At 28.7% G+C, this 23639-nt stretch overlaps 2 protein-coding genes across 5 annotated transcripts in view; one reads left to right on the top strand and one right to left on the bottom strand.

Annotated features, from left to right (window-relative positions):
• LOC107451212 (uncharacterized) overlaps window positions 1-4800 on the top strand; it is an 83803-nt gene extending 79003 nt beyond the window's left edge. For all 3 annotated transcript variants that reach the window (XM_016067236.4, XM_016067237.3, XM_016067238.3), the window contains exon 5: window positions 4542-4800. In XM_016067236.4, the coding sequence (XP_015922722.1) occupies window positions 4542-4709 (168 nt within the window). In that variant the 3' untranslated portion in view covers window positions 4710-4800. The remainder of the gene's footprint in view (window positions 1-4541) is intronic.
• A 3879-nt stretch (window positions 4801-8679) lies between these two features.
• The window catches only part of LOC107439155 (polypeptide N-acetylgalactosaminyltransferase 13), a 316714-nt gene continuing 301754 nt past the window's right edge, over window positions 8680-23639 (bottom strand). For both annotated transcript variants that reach the window (XM_021148903.3, XM_071181345.1), the window contains 5 exons: window positions 23214-23394; window positions 14998-15137; window positions 12401-12499; window positions 10539-10673; window positions 8680-9094 (listed from right to left, as the gene is read on the bottom strand). In XM_021148903.3, coding sequence (XP_021004562.1) covers window positions 8948-9094; window positions 10539-10673; window positions 12401-12499; window positions 14998-15137; window positions 23214-23394 — 702 coding nt within the window. In that variant the 3' untranslated portion in view covers window positions 8680-8947. The remainder of the gene's footprint in view (window positions 9095-10538; window positions 10674-12400; window positions 12500-14997; window positions 15138-23213; window positions 23395-23639) is intronic.

Raw genomic sequence — 23639 nt, 5'->3', positions numbered from 1 at the left:
AATAGATTTTAAAAGTATAAAAAAAAATTTATCGGTGATTTTCCATAAAATAGTTTTATCAAAAGATCAAATTAGATTTTTTTCAAAAGTTAAATTTTTAACCCTATAAAACTTTTTTTCCTATTCCCTTCCCTTCCATACGGATAGTTTCTCAAATTTCCTGAAAGTTTTACAATGCTTCTTATGACTTTTTAAAAGATTGCTAAGCATTTATTTTGGTGAAATATGAAGCACAACATTTTTTGTGTGGTTTAAGTCATCGTGACGTGCAATTTTGAAGGAAAATAATACGTGATAGATTTTACACCTTTTATGAAAAAAGATATTCTAAAATATTATTTTTACTACAAAATATTCATAATTTTGAAAATAAGTATGACAATTCAAAAAATTTATCATACGAAGTGTTCATTCTTAAACTAGTTATTACATCTTCAGAAACATGACATGATACCATAAAATATCTAATCCCGTACTCTAAAGAACTAGAGTCAATGTTTTAAGTTGATGTTCTAAGTCTTTTCGGTCTTAAATAGTTTAATTTTATGAAAGCTTTTAGAAGTCGATTAGATGTAGTCATTTTTAATACGAGTGGGAAGATTTAATCTATTCTGGCAAAAAAAAAAAAAAATAAATAAATAAGAAACTCAAATAATGACCAAACATCTTGAAAAATACAGATCTTTTAAGTATTTGTGCTCTTCTTTTTAAATATAAAAATTAAATAAGTAAAAATTTTTATCAAAAGAATCTTGGAAAGTAATCGCTGTAGGACATATATTTTAGATAAAGTCATTAAACATATAATGTAAAGTAATATAATTTACTCCAAGTACCTATTACTGTAATTATGTTGCCATTTCTTCGATGCAGCCTAGAGCCATTAAACAATATATTCAAATAATTAACGTGTTTTGAAGTTTATAATTGAAATTATACTTATTAATGAAATTTTATCTACAATTTTTGGCATATTCTTATAAAGTAATAAACATTATAACATTATTTATAAAGTAATAAACATAATAAACATCTTGGAAGTTAATTTACAAAGGAGTAACTGATGAAAACTTACTAAATGGATTAAACAAAGCCAGAAGTAGTTACGCTCGTCAATTTTGGATAGAAAAACATAAAAAATTAATAAAAATTAGAATTTCCAATACTAATGTTTAATCTGTCCTGCTATATGGATCTGAGACATGACACTGCAATAAAAATAGTAAGAAAAACTTAAAGTTGGGTTTTCCTACTAAAAGTTTTCTCATTCCTATTCATTAACAATTGTTTAAGAAAAATCTCGAGTACCAAATGGTTCCATAAAATTTGCAATGCAGATATCCTTAGAAGATGCCCGGTGGCTGAGTGGTAGAGCTTCGCGCTCCCGTGCCACACGTCCTGGGTTCGATCCTCGGGCCGGACAAGGTTGACTCAGCCTCTCATCCCTTCAGTGGGTCGATGAATGAGTACCAAGCATGCTTGGGAACTAAACACTGGGGGTTTCGCGTTCAGCTGACCGCCTAACCGGAACATCTGCTCCTGCACCCCAGAGTCCAAGGTCAAGAAAACTGAGATGGGCACAGTAGGCCTTGGCCCTCTATGAGCTATCGCGCCACTGAGTTTAGCTTTTTTAGTTTAGAAATCCTTAGAAAAGAAAAACAGAAACCAATTGATCTGGAAATTAAAAAACGTAAATGGAACTGGATTGGTCATGTTCTACGTAGACCTGAAAAAATGTAAAGTAAAACAAGTTTTTGATTTGAACCCTCAGGGAAATAGGAAAAGAGGAAGACCTAAAAATACTTGACTCAGGACGATTGTAATCGAATCGAAAACAATGGGAAAGACAAAATGTCTGGTCACAGATAGAGTGAGAGGGAAAGCTATGATAGAACCCCTATGCTCCCATAGGAGTGAAAAGGAATATGTATGTAAACTAGGGGTGCACAACCTGCGGCCCGCGGGCCAAATGCGGCCCTTCGACTACTGAAGTGCGGCCCGCGAGAGCTTCTAAACACAATAAAAATTTTTTTAAAAAATGGCAATTTTTAATCGCACTTTAAAGTCATCACGTTTTGACGCAATCAATTTTAACAGATTCTTTAGTAAATGTACGTTTAACGCGCTTTCTTGAAGCCGAATTTATCGTAAATATAAATGATTTTTTTTAAACAGTTATTTCCGCTTTTCTACGTGATTTTGAAAATTCCGAATTTTTATAACGACGCGAGTTTCAGATCGCAAATTTAAATAATCACTTTTTGGGCACTTTATTTGTGACGATTTCATCTTAAATCTAAGTGATTTTCTATTTTTTTTTTGCAATTCTTTCTTTTTCTTCAAAAATTTTTCTCGGCAGTTATTGCTATGCGTTCCTACGTATTATAAAAAATTCCAATTATTCTGTTACGACATGCAAATTTTAAATCATGCATTTGACGCGCTTTATTTGTGCTGAGTTCAGCATAAATATATTTTTTCCTAATTATTTCTATACTTTTCCTCGTGATTTTGACGATCCCGTTATTTAACTATGATGTTATTACGACACGTGATTGTTAATCACGCAATTAAATAATCACTTTTTGATACGGTATTACCGTACAGTTTTATCGTAAATCCTAGTTATTTTTCCTTCTTTTTTATTTCCGCAACGAATATGATTTGGTCGAATGTGGTAATGAATTGTGATTTGATCAAAAACCAAATATTCGGCAAAAAGAAGAAGAAAAAATCTATTGAACGCCGTTCACTTGGGGCCAAATAGCAAAATCTTTTAGCAGTATAGCAACACTGAAACTAAAATTTCAATGCTCAGAATAATATTTCCTGGAAAAACGTTAATTAACTCTAAAAAATAAGGCCAATCAAGAACGTTTTTGAAAATGTCGAAAAGCGAAACAGAGAACGTAAAAATCAATCTTAATTTTTGAAAATTTTTTTTAAAGCTGAACATCTCAATTTTTCAATTACCAGAAAAAGCCAAGAAAAAAGAATTAAGTCAACAGAAATGCTATTAAAAATTACTGCGTTATAATGAAAACGTCTAAAAAAAGTTTTTTTTTTATTTAAAGAAAATAAAAAGATAGAAAAAATGTTCTTAATTTTTTAAGTGAAAATCTTATGCCGAAAATCTCAATTTAAATTTTTCTCATTGCCATAATTTTAGAAGAAAAAAAATTGCTATAAAAATTTTTTTTATTTGTAACTTTATTTTTAAAAAAATGCTGAGTCATAATAAAAATGCCTAAAAAAAGAAAAACAGAAAAAACAAATTTTTCTTAGTTCCTGAAACAAAACTTTAATGCTGAAAATCACACTTTTCTATGTTACTGGTTATTTATATTACAGTACAGGGAAAGAGTGATAATAAATTAATAGTATGAGACGTTCTGTTAAAATGCTGGGTTATAATAAAAACTGCAAAAAATGGATCCTTCTCAATTCTCAAAGTATCGAAAAAATGACAAAATTGACTTGACTGATTATATTTTTTAAAAAAAAAAGTAATATCTATAAAAATTCAAAAATAAAAAAAACTTAGAAAAATACATTTCTAAAAAATATTCTGCCAAATATTTGACTGATCATTCAACCAACTGAATTTTTCACAGAAGGGCCAAATACTCGTTACATCCCTCCCTAATTTAAATGCAATGTTATTGCAACTTGAGAAATTCATAAAATGGCGGAAAACGTGAATTTTTAAACTGCTCACTGTTTGTAGTTTAGATTTCAATTTTTTGTTGCTTAAGTGATCTTTTTCGATAAAAAAAAGGAAAATGTTTACGATATAAAAAATCTAATAATTAATAAAATAAAATAATAAAGTACATTACAAAATAAGCATTGAATTTTATTTTGAACTATCACAGTTTTGTTTTTATTTTAGGCTTTTGTTTAAAACCTATAAATTTTCTTCAATTAAAATATTTAATTTGAATTTATATTACTTAATTACGACTAAACTTTTTCCTACTTTCATTCTGTGGGCATTGCATTTTTTTTTAATTTATTAGAATTTAATTCTAAAATGAGTTTTCATATTGCATGATATGAAAAAAAAAAATATTTCTTTTCTTCAATGTTTATTTATTTTGATAAATCTATTGTTCATATGATAAAAATAGCAATTTTTTTTTGAAAAAAAAAAAAAGTATAAGTTTTTTTATTTTTGAATGAATTCTAATAATGGAACACTACTAAGTTATTGATATTACTAAGTTTATTAATAAAAAAAATGGAACGATAATGTTTAAATAAACATTATTACATTTGTCATTAACATGTCTAAATACATGTGCGGCCCTTCGTTATCCAACCTGCTGTGCAAGTGGCCCTTCACTCAAAAAGGTTGTGCACCCCTAATGTAAACCAAGCTAATGGTGATTATTCTGATAATTCCAGACATTCGTGATTCATTTAACAACACATTGCACAGGATTAAAAAAAATTATATTAAAACTCAGAAATTGAATTAGTGTTTACGTCCTCCGGGGAAAAAACTTACAATTGTTTTTTCTTTTCCCTAACTATTTCAGGTGATCACGAAGCGCAAAGTTGGACGCCATCACAAATGTGGATGTGAAACTACTACCACGAAAACGTTCAGATTGAGCCCTAAGGAAGAGTCAATCATATATGAATCCGAAATATCTCATTCAACCCCAGGTGATGACAAACTTCCCATATTTTCTTGCTATCGATAAAATGGACTGAATAATATTTAGAATTAAAATAAAATTGCGATGCTTTCAATTGAATAAAACATTTCATTTGAAAATTACTTTAAGTTTTAAACCAGATCCAGGTTTTGAAAAAAAGTTTTCTTTGTTAAATGTGTTTGACGCTGAATTTTTTACTCTCTTCTGCTTAAACTACAACTCTAAAAATTAAAATTCTGCAAAATAAAATCACAACTGCTGAAAAATGATTATTCAAGGAGTTTCCTCATACTGATAAATTTTTTACTCATCTTCAACTAAAACTTTTGAAGCAAACATAGTTTAGAGCAAGTTGCTTTTATTATTTCCATTTATTTTTAGTTACTCAAGCAAAATGCTTGAAATGTATATACAGCAATCTTACTGCCTGCTGACCGTAAAAACTCAACACAAACTGAACTTAAATTCACGATTAAAGGGATACGGTACCACTAGGATTAAGATAAATTGCACCACTAGGATTTTTTTTACTCTCTTGAGCTATTCTGGTTGCTCCTTCTCCAAATAGATGCATTTTTTTAATACTTACAGCTTCTCTTTGCTTAATACAAATTAATTACAGAAATGATTTTGGTTCGACCACAGTCACTAGCAGTTTTTATTGGCTTATAACAAATATGAAATTAGTATTTTATCACAAAATAATTTAGATATTGAGATGGGTGATATTAGCTGTTAAAAATAAATCTTAAAACAGTTGTGATTTATCAACTTGTTAAATTTTTTTTTACACTGAAGCCACACTAATGGGCGAGTGGCAATGATCATAGTAGTTGGAATTTTTCATTGTAGGAGGAAACGCTAAAATCAAAGCTGTTTGTTATCGTCTTTAATCAGCCAGATCTTGATATATTTATTTTACATTGCTTATGAATTAATTTTTGACGCTCAATATGCAAACTTTTTTTGACTAAGTTTTGGATTTTCATTTAAAACTTAGATTGAGGATAACGGTTGTGAAACATCCTCAACCCGGTACCAGAAATCCTCCAGTACGGCAGCGTGTGCTGCAGGTTATCAGAGCATCTAAAGCTTATTTTTCATCTCGGAATTTTTTTATTTAAAAAAGCCGAAAATTTAATTTAGAAAATGAAAAATCTTTTTTTATTCTTAAACTTACTCATAAGCTATTTGCTTCAGGTCCTCAGCAAAATTTGTTTCCCAATCTGCAGATATATAAACAAAAGAAAAATTATGTCTTTCAAAAATTCCGAAAGATTTTCGCAAATTGTTTAGAAATTCGCAAAATTAAAAAGTATAAAAGGCAAGAAAATTTTTAAAAATTAATTCCTAATTACCGCTAAATCCAATTGCTTTTTTATAAACTGTATAAGACTTATTCGATTATTTTAAAATTTTTTTGTGCATAATTTTCATCTACCTTATATATGCTAATTTTGCTTTACACATAATATAATAAGTCTGTTTTTTACAATAATTGTCTATGTGGCTGTGTTAGGGTCACGGGCAAATTTGAATTTATGAAGATTGTACTGCAGTTTATAAATTCCGACTGAGTATAAATAATTTAAAAATAAGTATTAAGCTATTTTGCAATCCACTTCAAACGTTCTGCTTTCTACCTAACACTAGTTCAACACTTCGTAATTATTTACCAAATGGAATTTACGCAGAAGAAAAAAACAGAACGGACAGAGTATGAGCCCTGAATTACGATCCACAATGCCTATTTAGCACACTCACATATCATTCTACACGTATTGTTTTGAATTAACTACGTAATGCCGTGACACAGATACCACAAACTTCGATTGATTGCTCAATTACTTCAGAGCCATACATACGTGAGCGTGCTGAATAGCACGCGAATGTGCTAAATAGACAGATTTTCCGTTCTCAAGTAATAACCCGCACAGCCACATTCGTCGAAAATATGCAAGTTCTGTAGAGTACATATAGTGCGGCTTTCAGGAGAACTCCTCCAGACCAGTGGCGTAACGAGCTTAACTCGCGCCCGGGGCACAATACCCTTTTAGCGCCCCCCCCCATTCGAAAACCATATAATATTATATGTAAAATATACTCGCAAATAAATAAAGTCATAGACTCAAGCTTGGCTTTAAATTTGAGACAAAAAATGTAGTTAAGAGAACAAGACTAGATTTTGAAATGTATATGATCATCTAGAATTAGTTCAAAAGATACCTATTATTTATTTTACATATTTATAAAGAAATATTTTAAAAACACGCAGTTTTAAAACAATAAAAAAGTAAATATTTATTATCTCTAAGGAGATACATATATTTAATAATCATATGATTATAATACATTAATAAAACTAATTACTATGTCTAAATTTTCCGTGCTTTTGATGAAGCAAATGTATCAATAATATCATCAAATTTGATCATTTAAAATTTTTCTCTTTCCACACTTAAAAATGCTAGGTCACTTAGGCCACCTGTCAAAATTAATTTTAATTTGCTGAATGAACGTTCGCAGCTAGCAATTGATACTGAGATAGTCAGGAGTATTNAACAATCTAATAATATATTCCCTATAAATTTACTATTTGGTACAGTTACGAATTGGTGTTAAAATTACAGTTTAAGATATGAAATCATATTTTACATTACAATTTACAAACTTATTCTTGTATAAAACGATGTTATTAAAATTCTGAATTTACTAATGATTCAAAAATACCAGTAAATAAATTTAAAACAAATAAAGTGATCGAAAGAAGTTATGTTTTAAAAAATCGGAAAAAGATCGCTCCAAACAGATACAAGGGTCTTATGTCAGTTAATTAAGTGAAAATTATATCTGATAAATAGAATAGTTGCTTAAATATAAGAATCTTTTCTAATTTGCTAATATAGAACGTTTTGTAAGGAAAAAGGAAACATTCAAATGTACTAATATCAATAGTTTAAGAAAAATAATGATTAAAGAATAATAAATTAAAAATTCCTTACAAATATTTTTGAAGGAAATCTGTATTTATAAAATCTATCGGCAAGTTTATAGATCTGACTAAGTTTTACTCTTTTTTTTTTTTTAACCTACTGTATGAACAAGTACCAGAATTAGGCCTTTGTGCTCAAGGAAATATTAATAAAAACTTCGAGAAAAATGAGCAATAATGATGTAAGATAACTTGGACTTGTTGATTGGTTTAGATTTAAATACACACTACCCTACAATAATGGAAGAGAACACTTTCAGTTTCTGACATTTTTTAAAATTTCTCAAGAAATACTTAGGACTATTTTTTAACTTTAGAGATATTTAGGTTAGGCAATTAACAATATAGTTTAAAACTTTTAAAGGTTTGAGAGACTGGTAATAAATTACCATCGATAACGAGTATTTTTGAACACTCTAAATATATTAGCTTGTAGAAGAGGTTATTAATCACAATAATTGCATAAAATTTCGTAAACCTAACTAAAATTTTTACAGAGATATAAAATTTTTTATAAAAATACTAAATCTTTTTTGTTTCTTGCTACAATTTTAAAAATTTTCAATAAAATTAAACAAAAATTTCGGAGCAAAAATTTAATTTTTTTTTCTCAAATTTTAAAATAATAATTTTATTATTAAAGCTTAAAAATTTATTAATAATTATGAGAAATCGCATGGTCTAAACACTTCTCTATATATAAAATAATAATTTACATATTTTTTGAGAAATTTTAAGGAAATGTCAAAAACTGAAAGTGTCTTTTTCATTATTTCATTATTGCACTTTTCAGTGGTAGAATTCATCGCCTGACGCAAGAGTTGAATCATTAATTACCTTTTGTACAATTAACACCACTGTTAAAATATAACTTAAAATGGAATACTTTTGTTCACTAGTACTACTAACAATAAAAAATTCATAAAAGCTGGCTGCCTTCTTAAAAGCTATTAAAATTAACAATCGTTTCACACATTAAAAAATTCTACATAAAATTTAATAAATGACCTCAAAATAAATATAAGAAAAATTAAACAATGTATTTATAGGAATGCATTTATATAAACACTGTTTTCATAAAAGGAACTCCGATTTTTCATAAACTTTATAAATATAAATACACTTTTGTAATATACTTTTTGAAGTGGAATGTCTCTTCGAAGTTAGTTTCAAGTTCAGTTCAATCTCAGAAGTTCGCGTATATTTTTCCAGTCTTTTATAAGCCACTTTACAAACTCAAACTAAACACATTTGCTGTTTTCTTTCCCTGAAGTAGTTTCAGCAGGGAGTTTTATGAAACTTGCCACTTAAATTTTCCTTTCATAATCCACACTTGAGATGGGCTACCGTCACACTCTTTGAGAAGAGGCAAAGTTGGATCTTTATCCTCTGGTTTGTCCAAACATTTCCTTGTGTTAACGTGTCGTATTGATTTTTCCTACAAAACATACGGATAAAAAGAAAATGATTAAAAAATTAATGAATAATTTATTATACTTGGACTCGATATAATATTTCAAATTATCTTGTTCGAAATTTGAAGTTTAAAATACATTAGAAAAGATAGATTTAAACTTCATTAACGGGGACAATGAAGTAAAAATGGTAATAGTATCGTTAATTTTAAAACAATTTTGTTTATTTAACTTTTACTTCTAAGTACAGTACGTAAAATAAAAAACGGATCCCCCTGAATAACTTTTGATCTAATGATCGGGTCTTGGACTCAATCTTAATGGTTCCAAGAGGGACCTCAAATATGCTAATTAATTCGTACAGAGGAAATTTTAAGTGACGAAATCAGCCACAAAAACGCACTTTCTTTGATTAATTTTGCAAGACGGATTCAGATTTCTGAACTGCAAAATATAGGGGGTAGCGGCAATCTGGAAAATATGATCGCCATGGTTTGTCAGAAGAGCGGTCTAAATTTGGACCCTTTAATGCTAATTTTACTCTTTGCGTATTTCGCCATATCACGAGAACGAGCGCATTTAAAAAATTTTGCAAATTTAATGAAATTCATTTGTCCAAAGATAATTCCATGCAAAAAAGTGGTATATTTAAAATTAGATTTCTCAAGAATGCTTAAATTTTTCAATCTATCAAAAATTTCGCTCATATTTTGTATTTTGCTATTTAAAATTATATTATACAAAAAATTGTATATTTTACAATTTAAAATTTTTTCGACTTGTAAAATAAAAATTAATAGTTACTAAAAGTTATTTTTAGCATGTACTTTCTCTGAATAACGTACTTTCACTGAATAAAGATACAAAATTAAAGTGAAAACGGTCGAAAATTTCAAAAAAGTCAAATACTTAAAATTTGATTTCTCAGGAATTACTGATCAAAGTTTGTATTTTGCCATTTAAAAATACATTCTTTAAAATTATGTAAAAAATTGTATATCTTACAATTGAATTTTTTAAAACTATTATTGTATTAAATAATAAATATTTACTAAAAGTTATATTGTGCATGGCAATATCTTTGGATAAACCAATTTTATAATTGTGTGTTTGAGATATAGTGAAATAAGGAAAAAGTTAAATAAACATTAAGGTGTCCAAATTTGGAGCGCTATCTTGATCAAACTATGGGGTTCATATTTCCAAGATTGCGGTTACCCCCTATATTTTAGGAGTCAGAAATCTGAATCCATCGAAAAAAAGGTAAGTTTATTTAGAGGAAGTACGTCTTTGGTAGTTCTTCTTGGTCCGTTTTTCTTTTGGTACACTTGTACATCAAAATAAGGAAAATCATTATGAAACATCCTATACTATGCGTGCATCTAGGCTCTAACTCTGCTTGGTCATCGATGAAATATCATACCCTATCTCGTATCATTTGTACTTTGTATGCAATTATTGTCTTACCTCCTCATCATATTCCCATTGTTGATTGCCGCCCATTCCGTGACAGCGGACTAGTTTCACAGGACTACGGTATGAAGCCGCGTCCAAACAGTTATCGTCCGACATTATCTGCTTACGTTTGGTGTAGGCAAAAACCTAGAAAAAAATTAAAAGAAAAAATATTAAATAAAATGCAATTCACCTTGGGCCACATAATTCCTTTAACGCCGTTTTTCAAAGCTGTATCGTCAAGGAAAAAAAAAAAAAGCCAAAATTTAAGAGTTTTACACTTGAAGCAGTGCGATGATTTTTAACTATATATATATAGCTCGTTCACCAAGAGTTGGCACTTGGCTCCGCCTACATCACGTGGTATGCGACGATACTATTTCGCTATTTTTGGGAGAAGGTTGTGAGCAATCCTGAACAATGTTGCTATTTGGCGATCGTTTGGCAAAAATATTTATTTCGCAAACTTTATGTGCATTTTTTTAACAATAAATATTTCATAAATTTGATGATATTTTGCACCATTTTTTATGATATTTCTTTCTTTTGAGTGAATAGTTTGTCCTTTATGAGACATTTCACTGGGAGAACAGCAGTTTTTAAATTTAAACTATATTTAATTAGCTAGTGTAACAAAAGGTATAATAGCAGATGATAAAGCAAAGTAAGTGACTGAAAAAGAATTCACTTTTTGTGTTTGGCGCAAATTAAGGGTTGTCTCAATTTCAACAACGGAGATGTTTCTCTTCTAACTCCCGCGCTGAAATGAACTCTGCGTCCCAGGAGGTGGAGCCAAGTCTCAACTTCTGGTGAACGAACTATATATAATCTTGCCCTAAAAAATTATCTGGGCTTTAGAACAGACTAATAACTAAAAAGTTTAAAAATAATCAAACTTTTTTAAAAATCGCCAATTTGGCGACATTTTCCCACCTAGATGAAAATTATCAAAATCACTGCTGTATTCTAGAATTTGTAAATTTTTACGAGCCCAAGTCATGCAGCATTGGAATAAGTTTTTATATACTAAAAAATTAGACCACAAATGCTTTTCATTTTCACAAAACTGTGGCTGTTCTCCATATTGACGTTTTGCACCATTTTAAAACTAAGTAAAATAGACAGCGCTGGCTTTAGATAGGCTGAACTTGGCCTAACAGTCATAAGTAACAGTTGCAACCTCACAGCAGTTATAAAAATAGCATATTATTCACAAAAAGCATCATTTCATAAGAAGACGAAGCCTTCGAAAAACAACTTTAAACATTCTGTAGGCGAGGCCTATTTTTATTCAGTTTTTTTAATCATATTTATTCTATTTTCACGAATAAATTGATGATAGATATTTACTCTTAAAATATCAAACATAATACTTAAATATTTACATATTTAAATTTGTAGATAAACTTATTAACCATTTTACAATTATAAAACAGTAAATAAGTTATATAGACATATTATAAGCTTTGTTTAAAATTATGTCTAGTTAAGGTATGCAATTAAGAAAATGAATATTAAGTTTTAAAACATGTTTAGCAATTTAATTTCGCCCAATTGCAAAATAATCTCTTTGACAAAAAACGATAAAATAGTTTTTACTTTTGTAACTAAAAGTAAATTAAGAGTTTTTTTGAAAAATTGTAGATGAACTTACAATGGCAACCGGACGAATAAATTGCAAATTTATTCTTAATAGAATGGGAAATTAAATATGTAAAATCAAATTGATACAATATAGCATTTTGGGATCTTTCATTTGAACACCTCTTTACGAATACGTAAAAATCTGTTTATAATCAAGGGGGGGGGGAAACGAATATAGCATACATGGGGATTGGTGAGCAAAGCGAGCAGGAATAACAGATTATATTTACCTGGTTACCACCCATTCCATGACAAGGACTGACAGCCACATTTTCACCACTCTTCCTGTTGTAAGTATCGAGACATTTGTTCGTTAATTCATTCTTTATCTGGAACGAGATTAAGTTTTATTCAAGATTGAATCATGAAAATATACTTCAGTTTAGTCGACAATTCTGGATGGTACTAGTGATGCAATCTTGAGTAGTAAGTCAGTTGTTTGTAATATTTTTAATTGTGATTACGCATTACAATTAAAAAAAAGGGTGAAATTTGACTGGTTGTAATAATGAAAAATTATTAAACTCTTGCGTATTGTTTGTTATATTGAAAAACACATACTTTAGATAATTGCATTTATCAGATTTAATTGATTTTTTTATAACTGGATATTTTTTTCTTAGACGTAATTTCTGCTGTAATTTTAAAAGTTTATCAGCATATTCTTGAAATTTTAAATTTTTAGAAAATAAGATTTTAATAAAAATAAAATTCGCAGTTAAATAAAGTACACAGAGAAAAAAGTACGGTCAAAACTACTAGAATATGGTAAAATTTGCTGTGTTTCTGCCTCTGTGGGAACTCCAAATTTCGATAATTTTTATCGAAGCACTTTGATAATAATTTTTGCTAAAGTTAACAATGAAATATGGCTTTAAATGTGATAAATATGTGATAAAATTTGGTATTTGGTAATTTTTTATGATACCTTAGAGAATGGAGAAAAAAAAATTATTCGGTTAAATTTACTTTTAGGTTTTGTATTAAATGTGTTGTAATAAGAACTATAATTTTGAAAACCAAAACTTCCGGTAAATTGTTATTATATGAACAGAGAAATTACCAAATGAAAAGTTTGAAACCAAAATATACGGTATTTAATCAAATATTTTTGATTTTCCTTAAAAAAAAAAAAAAAGAAGAAAACTATATCATTACCACACAGTACGGTAATTTTACAAGAATTTTTTTTTCTCTGTGCGTAATTGATAAGATCAATTATCCACTCAATTAAATGATCTTCTTCAATTGATAATTGATACTTCAATTAATAACAGCTTTCAAGATTATAAACTTTTGTAACAAGACATAACACAACTGAATTTTATAACAAAACTAACTAGCTGAATTACCTGTTACCGGTATGGGGTAAACAATCAATAACTCGGTATAAATTAACACTGCGGAATTTTGTACAAAACTGGAAGGCTCTTTTTTTATTATTATTTGTTGCTCTTTCCGTTGGTTTTGCATTATTAGATTCAGTAAAGCTCGCTTTAAGAAGTTTAACACATCAGAATGAAGGAAAGTAATTGCGCTCGGTATGAAATATGATGCCATTGCGGGCGGCCAATTCAATATTGTAATAAGTAACCACATTATAGAAATTTTCTCCATTAAGTTTGCACTTTAGTACAAAACCTAATTTTTTATTTTATTTTAATAACTGTTGATTTTAAATTATTTCTGTTAGTAGAAAACCATTTCAAAAGCGTAATTAAAAAAAAAATGAACACGTGGTTTCAGATATATTTTAAATGTAGGAGTCGGTGACGTTGATTTTACTTATTTATTTTTGATTGATTACATCAGGTAAGCATAATTATTACCTGGCGAGCAGCAAGCTCTCAGTGAAAATCAATTTCGATCTAACAGAACTATAAGCTAGAAAACAAGAGTGGTGTCATCTTTTAAACATAAAAAAAAATAAATAAATAAATAAAAAATAAAAAAAAAACAGAAAGAAACATCAGAATTGTCTATGGTTTAATCTAACCTACACCGAATGTATATGAGAGAGAATGAAAAAATTCATTTTTGAAATGTCCCTTCCAATCGAACGAATTGGAATTTTTAAACGACTTTTAGGATTGGAAGCTAAAATCATTCCTTGCATCCGCTTTTCAAATTTCAAGACTAACGGTTCTGGAGCTATAAGAGACAGACGCACACACAAACTCTAATTTTTATCTTAATGTTACTAGTACAATAATAGACAATAAGATTCGCAAAACTACATTTTACAAGATTCTGCAGCACATTCTTCAGGCAATTTCTTTATAAAATTACATAAACAGAGATTGCAAAAAACAATATCCGAATATTTAAAATGCATCAATGTAACGATTTGCGTAAGAAAAATGGTCTCGGAAAATATGGCAGACCTTTTAAATCTGTTTGTTGTAGGTTCTATTTACATACAGATGGTTTAAACTTATTTTGATAATTTTAACACGCTACGCCTAAAATAATAATGAATATAATAATGACGCCTAAAATAATAATGAATGTAATGTAATAATGAATTATAATCAAGTTCTATTGCTTAAACATTTTATATTTGTCTTACGTAAAATACAAAAGTTCAATTTAAACTAGGAACTTAGTAAAATACCTAAGGTTGTTATTGATTGCTGTACCAAAATCATTACTTGAAAACAAATAATATGAAACTGAAACAAAAACTGAGTAGCAAGAAAAAAAACTTCAGTTATCTTAGGTACTCTATGCAAGATATATTTTAATTCTCCCTCTATATACAAATCTATTACCTCTTATTTTTATTTTCTAAACGTTAATAGATATCTTGGAAATAAATAGTACTCACTTCTCCCAGGTGATAGTAGTCTAAAGGCATTTGGGATTCAGGATAAATATTTTCTAGATACCAACGGAACGACTTACACTGAAGATTCCTTCTAAGTTCTCTACGTTCTGTTACATTACCGGCAGCCACTTTTTTGGCAACTGAAAGAAACATTAACAATTACAGAAAAGAATATTTATCAAAAGGCATTATACTGTGTGTACCAAAAACAATAGAGGATTTAAAAAATCGATATAAAAACATTATACCGGGTGCACCAAAAATGATCAATAATTTGAAAAAAGCAATTTATAAAAAGGCATTATACCGGGTGCACCAAAAATGATTAACGATTTGAAAAAAGCAATTTATCGAAAGGCATTATACCAGGTGCACCAAAAATGATCAACGATTTGTAAGAAGAAATTTATAGAAAGGCATTATACCGGGTGCACCAAAAATGATCAACGATTTGAAAAAGCAATTTATAAAAAACGGAAAAAGATAAAAATGTATAGTTTGTTGCATTCTGCTTTGGGAACTCTCACCAGGTTTCGAAATTAGTTACAAAGTTTGTCAACAGGTGGTGATGTTAGCTGGAAAAAAAAAATTCCTAAAACTGTGTTTTCTGCGGCATATCAAACCATTGATCCTGAGATATAATGCACGAGCCTATTAATTTTCTCCACAGACTGTCTGACACTATTGCTTAAAATATCTAAACAATCTATGCTTTCATACTTTTATTCATTTAAAACAGCGCTATCTGTTGAAGAATTTTGTACTAAATTTTTAAAATGGGCGAGAATATATCATTTTGTTTTTCTGCGCCGAACGCTACTAATTGAAAATTTCTATTAGCTCCTGTTTCTCTTTAATTCATTTTTTATATTGTTGGTATATTTGAGATATCAGTTAAGTAACACTTGTATTTCATCCCACTTATGTGTTTTAATGTGAAACAAAGTTAAGGTAGCTCAACTTAGCTTAATTCAATTTTTTTCAAAAAGGTATCTTTACAGGTGTTGAAAACCTATACATAACTTCTTATAATCCAACAATAACTTAAATTCTAATTTTTAACAAAGCTCTAATTCCTTTTTTTCATTGTGTTCACCTAATGTGCATCCTTTTTCCATAATGTAATGCTATCAAACTTATTCTTCCCATTTTTTCTCTCTACATTAAAAAATACATAAGGGCGTTTTGGGTGTTTAAAAGTTACAATTAATTTCTCTACACGAAGACTATAAGACTTATAAACTTGATATTACTTATGTGTGTACGGGGATTACGATGAAATAAAACAAATTAACATTCGATAATTTCTTCGAGAATTATTAACAGTTAAACTTGTTGGAAAAAATACCATACGGGCTACATGCCTACTACCATAAATTTGAAATTTGGCAAAGCTGAAAGAGCCACAATTGTTTATGAACTTAACAGGGTTTTTCTTCGAAGTTCGAATTTCTTTGAATGTTATTGAAATTTTCAGTGCTTTTTTGCAATTCTTCCACCCGTTTCTTTGCTTTACGTTACATTTTGTTTAGTTGCTTGAAACCGAAATTTTCAGTTTTTTTTTTGCCGGAAATATTTACGTTTAAGGAATAAAAAGTGATGAATGAGAAGCAATTAGAGGTTGGCGAGCGGAGAGGGCAGGGGACGGAGCCTCTTATTTAATTAAAAATTATATTTTTTGATATCAGTTAAAAAAATAGTTTCTGACCCGGAAATCATGAAAAATTTTATTTTTCGAATTTGTAACCTTTAGTGAATTTTTTAAATTTATTTTGTATGCAGTTCTTATGATAGGAATAAATTTAAATAGTACCAATATTTATTATACAATTGGATATAGTATGTTTCAGAAAGTTGTATAAGGCCTTTAACCATAAACTTAAATATCAGCTCCTATAATGTTTTTTTCAGCCGAATTAGCTTAGTGTTTCGAAATTTCAAAGAATATTATTTTTCTCATTAAAGTTTATATTTTGCACATATTATCTGACTTATTGCGTTGATTACATAAATATTTGATAGATTTTTGAAAAAAAAACATATTTCTGCTCTCTTTGTTTCTATGTGCGAAATTAACTGGTATGATTAACAAAAATCTCGTGGGAGAATGCAATTTCAACCTTAGTTATTTTTTAAATAGAGAAAATTAATTCAACAAAATTGCTTACTTTAAGAATAATTGATATAAATTTTGCTAGATGGCGCCACTGAAATTAATAACATGAATTTCAAATGTCAAACTATTTTTGGAAAAGTCACTCACTTAAACCCCATTTTTGTCTAATACAGAAATAATCAGTACGTTACATCAATGAAGAATTATAAAAAAATATGTATTTAAAAAACACATAAATACTTTTTTACTAAACACTGCAGTATAAAAATTACTTTTCGTTGTATTAAAGAAAAAGTTAAATACTTTAAATTTCCAAATGTTGTCTCGTAAAAAAAAAAAAAAAAAAAAAAAAAAAAAAAAAAAAAAAAAANAAAAAAAAAAAAAAAAAAAAAAAAAAAAAAAAAAATTAAAATCATATAAGTTTTTTTTAATAATGTGATTTTTGCATTTGTTATTCTGAATACTACGGCATCTAAAAAATCATGCATTTAAAAAATAAAACTTTATTAGCAACTAGCATTTACAAAAAGTGGCTCTTATAATCAACACAATATAAAAAATAAGGCATTTTCGTAATAAAACTATTCTAAACAATGTGTGGTGTGTTGATTAATTAAATGAAAGGTTCAATTACTATTGAACCACTAAGTGTGGAATTTGTATGATTGAATACATAATTTAATTTCACAAAAACCGGAAATAGTTATACTGCGTCAAACATAACGAAATAATATAATATACTCTTGGTAAGCTGGTCAAACGCTTTAACCATGGTTCGTCAAATATTCTAATCATTAAAAAGTAATGTAATCACCACAAAATTTCAAATCTTAATTCTATTCGCAATTATAGTTTTAAGTACAAAAATCGGGAAATTTTTTTTAAACATTTCTTTTTGGAACTGAAGGGTTAGTTTAGCATTTAAATAAAAATTTATTTTATCCATGTAGTTGCTCAGGGGGAAAAAAAACTTAAGGAACCAGTTTTTCCCCTGAGAGCAGCGGTGGCTCAGGGGATAGAGCTTTCACCCCTTTCAATGAAGTGTCACAGGTTTGAATCCCAGCTGTGACTGGTTGATATGAATTCTGCTCCCAGCACGCACCAACCTCAGTGGTAACGTAAAATATCCTCAGTGGTAGACGGCGGGCTAACCATGGGAGGTTTACTTGGTTTTCTTCTCTATGTGACGCAAATGCGGGTTAATTCCACCCAAAAATTCTCCACGTAGGATAGTTTGTTTAATAATGTTTAATTCAGAAGTTCTCTTATCTTCTGGATTGTGTTCAAAATTATAAGCCTACGGAGTTGAACATTGTGTTTTTCGTTAAGAAATTTTCTCAAAATCAGCGTTTTTTAGAAAATGCATTTAAAATGCTAGAAAATTCTATAATGTAAAAAAACACTGACAACAAAAAGTAAATTCGAAAATTAATTTCTGAAAATGAATTTTATTTGTCCTAAAAAATATAATTTATTCAAATAAAAAAAGGTCAAAATAATCAAAGCATAATAAATAAAAAAAATAAAATTAATTTTTTTATTTCTACTTTTGTTTTTGAGGGCCAACTTACGGTTTCGGTTGTCAGCATATGAAAAAACAACCATAGCATTTCTAAAAATCAGAGATTTCAAAAAAATTGCAAAGGTTTTTGGAGAACGAAAGAACTTGTCACACATGGCTATTACAAAAAAAAAAAAAAAAAAAAAAAAAAAAAAAAAAAAAAATCTAAATTTTCATCGAAATTGCTGATTTTCACCAGTCCTCATGCCTTTAAAAAGCAAACCTAGTTTTTTTGTTACAGTATGTCCCAAATAGAACGCAACCCACGAAAAACAAGGAAATAACGCTACGGACGCCAAAATCTGTCGCCAAAGGTTAGTTTGTTGGAACCCGCGGAAAAATTGTGTTGGTTACAACATGATGAAGCCACTGCTCACTCATCTCTTTACTTCAGTATTTTTTGGAGAATGCCCGATTTCTAGAAAGATTGTGGCCTCCCCGAAATCCGGACTATTCTTTGGGGGGGATATTTTAAAAATGTTGTGCGACATGTATCTCCGAACTAAAGGCGAAAATTTGATCACGAAAACAAAAATGTTTTCTCAAAAATGTTGGCTGAAGTCTTCGATTATCTTGTTGAAACGTTAATGGAGGGCATTTTCAACAGTTTTTGTTATTTGTGTTCAATAAACATTTAATAAACATTCCTTTTCTCAATTATCCATGTATCGCTTTTTTAGATTGCGCTTTATTTAGGATACAGTGTAGAAAACTATAAAAGCGTTTTTTATTGATTCCTTTAAACTTACAGTTTAATTCAATTGTAAACGCACCTTAAGAGATTAAAAAAAAAAAAATTCAAACTTTTTAAAGAACTAAAGTGACTTCATTAACAAAATAGTGACGATTTACTTGTTAATGAAGAAAAGGCAAATATGCGTGACTTGTTAAAATTGCATTCATGCAGGAATTCCAAAATTGTATAAATCGCGTTCTTATTCGGAGAAATAACAACAAAAAAGTAACTTAAATAACATTGATGTCTTTGTGTAAGCCTCCGTTGTGATGTTCTTTTAATCCCTCATATATAATTTAAAATAGGAAAAAATTACACCTGTAGCTTGAAACTTTCAATGATTTTTATTTTTAAATTGTGGTAATAACTAAAGCAAAACTATATAACGCAATTAGATAAAATTTTGTGAGACACTTTCTTTTTTTAAAAGATGTTTAGGTTTGTTTTATATTTAGAAATAAACTACATACTTTTAATAGGGTTGATTGTTTAAGAGTGTTTTCTGAGAAATTAATTTTTGGTCGAATCAAACTATGATTCATATTAGATTAAAAAAATATAGTAAATAGTTGTTGTGAGTTTTTAAAATTGAAGTGACAGTGAGATTAGAAAATTTTCATTTATTTTATAAGAACTATTTTATGTGGTAATTGGTTGCCTTTCTCTCAGGAAGGTCTATTATAAGGAAAAATTAAGTATTAAAAGAGGCGTAAAGCTTTGAGCACTGCATTGAAGGGGGAAGAATAAGTGAAAGATTTTGAAATTCTTTCGATTATCATAAACAAGCATTTCTAAACATCTTTTTTGCAGACTTAATTAAAAATTAATTAAATATATTTTTTTAACAATATTTTTTTCTCTAGGTGAAAATTTTATTTTATAATTTCATGATCGATGTTGAACAGCCAACCCAATCCGAATTTAAGACACATCACAAACAAACATAACATTAACAAAAAACGTTTATTATAGAATTTTGTATGTAGATTTTGTACAAAGTTAGCTATACTTTGAGCTAAAAGCTAAGGTCTCATTTATTATTTTTATGAAGTTCTTGATAAGAATATTTAGAATTTTTATTTAAAAATTCAATATTAAACAATATATTTAGTTCTATTTCATTACCTTTTTTGAAAATTTTAAGACTTCAGTTCAAAACATAGATCATTACATTATTAATATAGAAAAAAATTATTCTGAAATTTATGCATTAAAATTTTTTGCAGACCTCTTAGCGTGACTTGAAAAAAACTGTAGTTTTTTAGTTCAAATTTCCCCTTATTAAAAAAAAAAAACCTTATAAAATGATTTAAACTTTAATTTTATACTTTTAGCATTCCTACTCACCAAACACAAAATCAAAATTTAGTTTAGTTTTTTTTTAATATTTTTTAAAAAATCATGTTGAAATCAATCTGATACCTTATAGGCGTCCATCTTTGAAAGCGTATGATTGCAGAGATGCCAATAAGTTTTAATAAATTGATAGCCAATTAAATAGTTAAACTAGTGGAATAAGGAGAATTACGCCTACTCTTTTAAAGTGCAACTGAGAGATAAATTCAATAAAGTTGCATTTCATATATGATTTCATCTCTGCGATTGATGTAAAGCGAGTACACTAATCTCTTATTTTGTTTTTCTCAAAAATGAAACTTTTTCTCGGGCGTCGAATGAATTTATCTCACGTTATAAATTAAATTAAATAACTGGTTAACGAAACTGAATTGTTAGTATAGCCCCTGAATGTTAATTTATAACATTGTATTTATTATTTACTTAGCTTTAACCCATCACAAAAAAATGGTCTAAGTATAAAAAAGCGCCTGTGAGAAAAGTGGTCAGACACATTTATTCATAATAAAGAGATATTTCTTTCTGTTATCTACCACTTTAGAATTAAAAAAAACAAAAAAAAACACACGCACACACTTTGCATTGGCTTCAGTTTCAAATATAAATATTACATAGCTATTCTTTTTAAATTGGTCTAATTCAGATACGTTTTCTTGAGTTGCCTATTTGCAATTAACTGCTATGAATAGACAAGTGCCAAAAGGCAGACACCTAAACAAATACTTTTATATTAAAGTAAAATAGTTGTATTATTAGTTTATTACGCAGGGTCCGCGCTAACATTCGTCACAAGCGATAAAAACGTACATTTGGCGAATAAAATTATGTTTTGGCGAATTATTTCTTCCACTGGAAAGAAAACTTATTTTACTCGATCCTCAAAATAACGTCAAAATGAATTTTTTTAAATAAATCATTATTTTTCATTTGATTATAGTAATTTTCGGTAAATCAGCAGCATAATCAATTAGAATTGGGTCCAACAAACTAAAGTAAAATAGTTTTCCTTTGGGGAAAAAATTAATTATAAAAAATAGTCAAGATTTGGATTTGGGGATGACTTTCGAAAATTGGCGAATACTTTTGATATTTGACTAACTTACTGGCTAATATTTTGAAATCCTTAACGCGGTTCTTATTATGCTGGACAAACTATTTCGCTTCCGCAAAATCAATCCTAATAATGAAACACTTAGGCTAATACCTTTTTGTAAGAAAAGAAACATTTTTTATAACACATACAATTCAGTAAATATCTCAAAAATTACACAAAAAGCAATCTTGAATTAAAACTAAAATAAATTAAATTTTTATAATTTTATTTTAAATTCAAAAGTTTCCTTTTGAGACATTCTTACTAACCGATCAATAACCACGTGTTTCACTTCATAAGCAAAAGGACTTCGATATTTTCTTAGAATTTCTGAACGATCGACGGGATCGGGAAAACGAAAAATGCGGGAACGATAGATCGATGCCTGACTATCAGAAAAATGTTAATTGGCATATTAAACAGCTTCAAAGATTCGAAATTTTAAACAGATCTCAGTGGGCAACATTGAAAAAAAAAGTTTAAAATACCCAATTAGACAAGAAAAAATAGAAACTTGTAATCTAATTACTTCTTAAGTTTTAATTACGTAAAATGAGCAACAAAAAAAAGAAAAAAAAAAGAAAAAAAAAGAAAACCGCCCTGAATAATTTCTGATCTAATGATCAGAACTTCAAGTTTTAGGACTACCTTAATGGTTCGAGGGGGTGACTTCAAATATGCTAATTATTTAGTGCAGATGATATTTTAAGTTATGAAATTGAAAAAGTCGTATATTTAAATTCAATATCTCAGAAATTATTCAACTGATTTCGCTCAACTTTTTGTATTCTGCCATGTAAAATTAGATGCTTTAAAATTACGTAAAAATTTATGTACCTTACAATTCAAAAGTTTTATGACGGCTTTAAAAAAAGAGAAAATAGTAAATATTTCCTAAAATTTATTTTTTGCAAGGATTTATCTTTGGATTAGCGAATTTTATATTTGTGCGCAAAGATTTTTCAATTTGCTTAAAAATTTCTCGAGATATGGCGAAATACGCAAAAAATAAGATTAACATCAAGGGGTTTAAAGCTTGCATCGCTTTCCTGATCAAAACTACGGGGACCCTATCTTCTAGATTGCGTCTATCTTCTATATTTTGGAGACCAGAAATCCGAATATGTCGTAAAAAAGGTATGTTTATCCAGAGAAAGTACGTTTGTGTGTCCGAGTTTGCAACTTAAAATATCGTCTGCAGTAATTAATTAGCATATTTTAGGTCACACCCTCGAACCTTTAAGATAGAGTTCTAGAACTTAAAGAGTCAATAATGAGATCAAAAGTTCAGGGTGGTCAGCTTTTTTTTTGGCATACTGTAAGATTACAAAAAAAAAAATATTTACAAATTTACCTGGATTAATTGCGTAAAAGAAATCTTTCCATTCATCTAGCCAAACTTCAGCTAACCTGGCATTGTTATGGTTGACAATTTTGCTTGTACCTCCTGGAAAAGTATAAGGAGTGGATTTTCGGAATACATGTCCAACATGCGAGCAAGTCACTATTTCTAAAGTACCTCCACACATCCAGATCTAAAAATAGAGGAATAAGATTAAAAAACTATGTAATTCAGGATAAATTTTGAAACATATTTCAATTGATAAACTAAATTGATCTTTACTTTATATGACAAAAACCGCAACAGATTTTAAATTATTCATCAGTGCACAGATACGATAATATATTTCTATCACTCAGGGATGAGAGTAGTCAGAAAGTAAAAAAGAGGAAATCCAAGAATGAATATATATATATATATATAATTCATTTTTGAGAA

Source organism: Parasteatoda tepidariorum, chromosome 5, assembly GCF_043381705.1.
Source record: "Parasteatoda tepidariorum isolate YZ-2023 chromosome 5, CAS_Ptep_4.0, whole genome shotgun sequence".
Taxonomy (NCBI): domain Eukaryota; kingdom Metazoa; phylum Arthropoda; class Arachnida; order Araneae; family Theridiidae; genus Parasteatoda; species Parasteatoda tepidariorum.
The sequence above is the reverse complement of the archived record's forward strand: the minus strand, read 5'-3'. Positions and strand labels throughout refer to the sequence as shown.